The sequence below is a fragment of the Neophocaena asiaeorientalis genome, unplaced genomic scaffold (genome assembly GCF_003031525.2).
Source record: "Neophocaena asiaeorientalis asiaeorientalis breed wild unplaced genomic scaffold, Neophocaena_asiaeorientalis_V1.1 scaffold134, whole genome shotgun sequence".
Classification (NCBI taxonomy): domain Eukaryota; kingdom Metazoa; phylum Chordata; class Mammalia; order Artiodactyla; family Phocoenidae; genus Neophocaena; species Neophocaena asiaeorientalis.
Genome location: NW_020185339.1, coordinates 26,821,016 through 26,828,104, shown reverse-complemented (window position 1 = coordinate 26,828,104; position 7,089 = coordinate 26,821,016). Strand labels below are relative to the sequence as shown.

Sequence of the window (7,089 nt, the reverse complement as noted above, 5' to 3'; positions counted from 1 at the left end):
ATGGTCGCATGCTACCACGGCTTCCAAAGTGTTGTGGCCCTGCTCAGCCGCTGTCCTTTCCTGGATGTGAACCAGCAGGACAAAGAAGGAGACACAGCCCTCATGCTGGCTGCCCAAGCAGGTGAGAGGCTGCTAACCCCACCCTTTACCAAACCCCGTCACCCTCCACCCCCTCCAGACCCGGCCACAGTCCCACACTCTTTGCACCGACGTTCTCCCACCCCAGATGCTGCCTTGTTGGGTGGAGGGTGGGTTTGGGGCTTTGTCATCCCTTTCTTGGGTAGCTAAGCTCTGCCCTTGGTGCCCTGCAGGCCATGTGCCTCTGGTGAGTCTCCTGATCAACTACTATGCTGGCCTTGACCTGGAGCGCCGGGACCAGCGGGGGCTAACTGCGCTGATGAAGGCCGCCATGCGGGACCGCTCCGAATGCGTGGCTGCCCTCCTCATGGCAGGTGCATGGGGCCTGAACAAGGATGTGTGGTCTCCAGTCCCTCCCCCACGCCTCCCCACCAGACACTAAATCAGCTGTCATAGTTGCAATGAGGAGAGAGGTGGAGATGGAATATCAATCCAGGCTGACTTCCTGGAGGAGGAGAGTGTGCTGGGGCTTCTCACAAGCAACAAAGTCCAGCTATTGATAGCTCTATTTGCATTGCGAATGGCGGTCCCAGAAAAGAAAGCTTGGGAGGATAACCTAGACCAGGTGGAGAACCTAATACAAAGAAGGCTGGTAACTGGCACCAGATTCCTAAGTTCTCATCCCAGCTCTGCCACCAGCTGAGTGACCGTGGGCAAACAGCTTCCCTCTCTGGGCCTCACCAGTGTAAGATGAGAGTGATGGCTTTCTCTGGGCTGATTTCCAGCTCTGACGAGCCAGGGTTCCAGGAATGCAGTGACCGGTAGTTGAGACATGTGGCCGTGTAGAGTCGTTCTGGGGTGAAGTCCACACTGTCTGTGGAGTCTCGGGCCCTCATTACTCCCTGAGGTGGGGCTGCCCTCTGTTGTTCACTCTGGGGGACCCCAGCCTCCAGCTTTTCCCTTTCCCATCCCATCACACTGGGTTTGGGGTGAGAAGGGAGGAAGCTCTACACCCCCTCCTTTGTCTCAGAGTGACTGCCACTCCCCTCGTGCCCAGGATTAGGGGTGTGTGGTGGTGCAGAGAAGAACCAGGAGTGGGAACCATGAGAATCCCCGCTCCACCTGCTCCAGAGGGCACAGCTCGCTCCCCACCCATCCTGGGCAAACGTCACACCACCCCTCTGGTCAGTGCCTTGGAGGTCTCTATTGGCTCAGGAGGTCTCTATTCTTCTCCAGCTTTGGAGATAGGCCCCCCCCACACACACACACAGTAGGTCTCTGTGAAGTCTTTTCCCCTCGCTGGACTCCAATTTCTCTATCAATCCTAAACCGGAAGTTGGGATCTGGGACTGGTACTGTCTCTGGGCTGTAGCCGCAGAGGGGCCCCAGCTTCCAGCTGCAACAGGATGGGACTCTGTGGCTTTGCATGTAACCCCAGTCAGTCCTGCTGCTAAAGAATCTGCCCTTCTGCAAGTCACCAATCCCTGTCCTACCGCATGTCACCCCGTACCTGTCCCCAGGTGCCGACCTGACTGCAGTGGATCCTGTCAGGGGCAAGACAGCCCTGGAGTGGGCATTTCTGACCGACAGCTTCGACACGGTGCAAAGGATCCAGCAGCTGCTGCGGCGGCCCCAAGTGGAGCAGCTCAGCCATCATTACCAGCCTGAGTGGCCAGCCTTGCCCGGGCTTGTGGCACAGGCCCAGGCTCAGGCCGCCCCGTCTTTCCTAGAACGACTTCAGGCCACCTTGAGCCTCCCCTTCGTGCAGTCTCCTCAGGAGGGGGGTGTCCTGGACCACCTTGTGACCGTCACGACCAGCCTGGCGAGTCCTTTCCTCACCACTGCCTGCCACACCCTGTGCCCTGACCACCCACCTGCACTGGGCACCCGAAGCAAGTCTGTGCCAGAGCTGCTAGGCACTGCCCCGCCCCCTCCCCCAGTACCCCAACTCCCCCAGGAAGTCCCTGGCCCCCGGGTCTTCATCCCCTACCAGAGCCCTCAGGGTGTACTGAGCATGTACCATCAGTGGCTCCAGCCCAGAGATAGTACCAGCCCCAGGCCCCAAGCCCCTAAGATCCTCCTCTCCAAGGCACCCTCATCTGGCATTCAGTGGAAGCCAGAGCCCAGGTCTGCAGGGAATCGAAGGCTGTCCCTTCCTGTCTGGAGGTACCAGGAGCTCAGGATGGAGAGGAGGAGGCAGGAGGAGGCCAGGCTGGCACAGAGCCAGGGGACGAAGGGATAGGCCGGGCTGGGACTAGGTAATCAGGCCCCTCCCTGAGGCTCCTTTGCCCTCTAGAGCCCCTTCTGACTTCCCATCGACCTCTGTCTAAGTGACTGTACTCTCAGCCTGTGTACAAGGTTATTCATACAGCATTGTTTGCAACAATAAAAGGGTGGAAACAACCTAGGTGTCCATCCAAAGGGGACTGGCTAAATTGAGTCCGAGTGTAAATACTGCACACCCGTGTGATGCATTCTATACAGTGGCAAAACAAGAGTAAGGAAGCTCTTTATGTTCTCATGTGAAGCCATCTTCGAGACGTATTACGTGAAAAAAACAAAAAACAAAACACGGGGTGGAACAGTGTGTATGGCATGCTACTATTTGTCAAAGTAAAATCCGCACCAAGGTAAACTTGACTAATACAGATATGTAGTGAGTACCAAGATTTATTTAACTACTTAATGAGCAAACCAGCAGGATGGATCAAAGGAAGAAATGAAAAACTATTATAGACATTCAGGGGAAAAAAGAATGCTTGAATAAGATCGCAAAGATAGATACAAAAAAATCAATTCCTACCTGGCAATAAAACCATAACTTTTTTTTCCTACCAGACAAAAATAATTTGCTATTTATCAATCTTCTACAAGTTAACCTCTTAACTTTATAGTCTGCGCACGAATCAATAGTAAATCGTATAGCAAACTTAGTTACTTCCCCTGAATGACCCATAGGTGGGGTTATTAGCCAGTGATCTAAAATATCTTTGAAAGGGCACTTAGTGATTTTTTTGGTGTGCCTTATTTACAAGTGTTGGGTATTTTTTCTTAACATATTTGTTGCATAGATATATCTGCTTGCTTATTTGTGATAATGAAAGCAACCACTTGTAAGGTGCTTACTAGATTTGTTGATACATTGAACTCTCCCAGTAATCCTATGAGGATTTTATCTTTGAGGACACAGGGTACAGAGAGGGTTAGAAATTGCCCAGGGTCACACAGCTAGAAACTGACAGAGATCAAGATTGAGAGCCAGCCGTTCCAGTGGTAGGGGCCAGACTCTTAACACCAAACCATGCTGCCTCACAGCACCTTTCTGGAAAGAGACACGACAGTGTTTTAGGGAAGAACGCTGAGCAGCTGATGAAGGGTGGGAGGGAGACTTCTCACTAAGTATCTTCTTGAAACTTTAGGCCTTTTTAAAACATAAACTTGATTTTTTCAAACAGTCGTGGATTTACAGAAAAGTTGTGAAGGTCATGCAGAGAGTTTGCATGTACCCCATACCCAGTGTCCTCTTTTACAGACATGAGTGTATACATTTGTTACAATTAATGAACGAATGTTAATACATTACTATCAATAAAATCCATTCTTAGTTCAGGTTTCCTTAGTTTTTCCCTAATATCCTTTTTCTGTCTAGAATTCCTTTCAGGACACCACATTACATTTAGTTATCACGTTTCCATAGATTCCTCTCGAATGTGACAGTTTTCTCAGGTTTTCCTTGTTTCTGATGACCTAGACAGTTTTGAGGAGGGTTGGTCAGATATTTTGTAGACTGTCCCTCAGGTGGGATTTGTCTGATGTTTTTCTGAAGAGATGAGGGTTATGGGTTTTGAGGAGGAAGATGTACCATTCCCCTCACATCATATTCAGGGTACCTCCTACGAACATGACTTGATCACCTGGCTGAGGTGGTGTTTGTCATGTTTCTCCACTGTTATGTTCCTCTTTTTACCCCCTTTCTGTATTGCACTCTTCAGAAGGAAGTCATTATATGAAGCCCACACTTAAGGAGTGGGGGGTTATACTTCGTCTCCTTGGGGGTGGAGTATCTACATAAATTATTTGGAATTCTGTACAGAACGTTTCAACTTTTTAGTCAAGTATTACCAAATTTTGAAAGACTTGAAAATAAATCTGCTCTTGTGTCCATCAAAAGATGAATGCATCAATAAGATGTGTTTTATATATATATATATATATACACATATACACACACACAATGGAATACTACTCAGCCATAAAAATAAAATTTTGCCATTTGCGACAACGTGGACGGACTTGGAGGGCATTATGCTAAGTGAGATAAATCAGACAGAGAAAGACAAACACTGCATGATATCACTTACTTGTGGAATCTTAAAAAGTAAAACAAACTAGTGAATATAACAAAAAAGAAACAGACTCACAGATATAGAGAAAAAACTAGTGGCTACCTGTGGGGAGAGGGAAGGGGGAGGAGCAAGATAGGGTTAGGGGATTAAGAGGTACATACTACCGTGTATAAAATAAATAAGGGCTTCCCTGGTGGCGCAGTGGTTGAGAGTCCACCTGCTGATGCAGGGGACGTGGGTTCGTGCCCCGGTCCGGGAAGATCCCACATGCCGTGGAGCGGCTGGGCCTGTGAGCCATGGCCGCTGGGCCTGCGCGTCCGGAGCCTGTGCTCCGCAATGGGAGAGGCCACAACAGTGAAAGGCCCGTGTACCGCAAAACAAAAACAAAAACAAAACAAAATAAATAAGCTACAAGGATATATTGTACAACATAGGGAATATAGCCAGTACTTTATAATAACTGTAAATGGAATATAACCTTTAAAATTGTGGATTACTATGTCCTACAATTGAAATTTATATAATATTGTAATCAACTATACCTCAGTTAAAAATAAATAAGTAAAACACATCTGTTCTTTGAATAGAGGAAAACACACACACACACACACACACACACACACACACTGAGGTGACAATGATATTAGGGTTAGATAGTGTGTGATTTCCCCCAGAGGGTTCTGAAGGCAACTGTGGTGAACCAGAATGGGTTCAAGGTTAACTTTGCCATTTCCTACCTGTGTGATCCTGAATAAGACACTTAAGTTTCCCTTGCCTCCTTTCTCGTCTGTTAAGTGGGGGCAAACAGGGTTATTGGAAAGATCCACTCACTAATATGGGTAAAAAGGCTCTGTAAACCGCACGGTGCTGCCAAGAGTTGAGCTGCTATGGAAGGGCCCTGGGGAACCGAGTTTGACCGAGTTGCTTCCGAACCTCTGGGATGGAGCTAGAGTTCCTTCCTCCCCACCCACTGCTGAAATCAGAGCACATGAAGCCAGCCCTGGCCCTGGGCATTGCAGCCAGGTAAAGAAACTACATCTACAGGCTTGGAACAGCATGGAAGTTACATGCTTCAGCCTGAGAGTTGGCCTGTGACCTTGGGCAAGTTACTGGACCTTTCTGAGCCTCAAGGCTCTTATATGTAGAGTGGAGGTTATAATGACTTGTCACCAAAGGGCTGTTGTGAGAATTAGTTGAGCTGATGCAGCACTCCGCACTGTGCCTGGCCTTAATGTCATCATTATCCTATGTAATCCTCACGACCTTCCTCGTTTACAGCTGAGGAAACTGAGGCTATGAAGGTTAAGGTACTTGCCCAGGGTCACCAGCTGGTAAGTGGCTAAGTGGTACTTGGAGTTCAAGTCTGTCGGACTCTGAAGCCCGTGTCCCTTCCGTTGCAGCACGCCCGGACTCCGCCCACAGCCTAGGCTCCCTGGTTCTCGGAGCCTCTCCCTCCCACTTCCAACCAGTTTGAGTTTTACAAGGGTGCAGGGGTGACCATGGCACCCTCAGGGCCAGAGAACTATCCCTCTGCAGCTCTCCCTCCAGGCTCGCTGGCTTGGGGTAGATCTGGGCTGGCAGGTGGTAATGCCTTGTCCATGGGTCAGACAACAGTTTCCAGCAGAGGGAGCCTCTCCACCTTGGAGAAGACCGACCCCTCCATCCCTGACCATCTCCAGGGCCACTAGAGTCCTAGGCCGAGCCATCTCTCTCTCCCTCTAACAGCTCCTGACAGCCTTTCGGGCCACCAGCAGGGAAAGAAGTCTAGTGGGCTGCCCTAAGTCCACGTCTCCACTAGCACCCCCAGCCTGGCTCCTGCGGCTTCCAAACTGAGTCCCTGTCAGCAGAGGCCACGGAACCCAGGACAAGGTCCCTGGTGGTGAAGAGCACAGGTCACATCAAAGCCGCTCTGCTACGGCCCACAGACGTGGGTTTGAATCCTGACCCTGCCTCTTATCTCTGTGACCAGGTCCCCTCCCAGCCTCGGTCTCCTCCTCTGTAACATCTAATGGTGATAATATTTAATCGCTACTTCCCAGAGCTGTTGTGTGGCCTAAACAGCGGGAGGCCTGCGAGGCACGGAGCACCGCCTGGCTCACGGTCAGCGCCCGGCAAACAGCAGCTTTTGTTACTGTGCTGGGCGGCAACGGGTAAGGAAACGACCAAGGGGGCAGTTCCGCGGAGGAGGCCAGCGGACGTGTCCTTGGAACCCCATGGCCTCCCCTGTGATTCTACGATATTATTCTGGTGGCCCTGAAGTGAAAACACACACTTATCCCGGACAGCCTTCTCAGGCCGGCTCCCACTCAGCTCTGCAGCCCAGCGCCCCCAAGCCCGGCCCACTCCCCATTACCATAGCGCTGATGGTACCTGGCAGACAGGGGCTCCTACAGAGGAGACTGCAAGGTTGGCTGTCCTGACGCACGCTGGGATGTCAGCCAGGCTGTGGGGACTCCTGGGGAACTCTCCCCTCACTCCTGCGAGGGCAGAAACCGTGTCTGTCTCCCTAACCCCTATAGGTCTGTGCCCGACCCATACAGGCTCAATAAATGTGTATAGAAAAGAGCTGAGTTCAGGCTCCACCAAGGTCTGGGATGCTTAAAGAGGCCATTATCATCTCCCTCTTCTTTTTAGGGGCTGCCCTGGTTCCAGGAGTGGCAGTGAC

The 7,089-nt window shown here is 50.7% G+C and overlaps 1 protein-coding gene across 1 annotated transcript; it reads left to right on the top strand.

The window, feature by feature from the left end:
- On the top strand, positions 1-2,340 carry ANKRD33 (ankyrin repeat domain 33). Its single transcript, XM_024737115.1, has 4 exons — positions 1-121; positions 312-452; positions 1,599-1,994; positions 2,189-2,340. The coding sequence occupies exons 1-4, from the start codon at positions 1-3 to the stop codon at positions 2,338-2,340; spliced, it is 810 nt and encodes a 269-aa protein (XP_024592883.1).
- The last annotated feature ends 4,749 nt before the right edge of the window (positions 2,341-7,089 follow it).

Coding starts and splice junctions, on each gene's coding strand:
- ANKRD33 (XM_024737115.1), top strand. CDS start 1: ATGGTCGCATGCTACCACGGCTTCCAAAGTGTTGTGGCCCTGCTCAGC. Junction 122..311: donor CATGCTGGCTGCCCAAGCAG/GTGAGAGGCTGC, acceptor GGTGCCCTGCAG/GCCATGTGCCTCTGGTGAGT. Junction 1,995..2,188: donor GTCTGTGCCAGAGCTGCTAG/GCACTGCCCCGC, acceptor TCTGGCATTCAG/TGGAAGCCAGAGCCCAGGTC.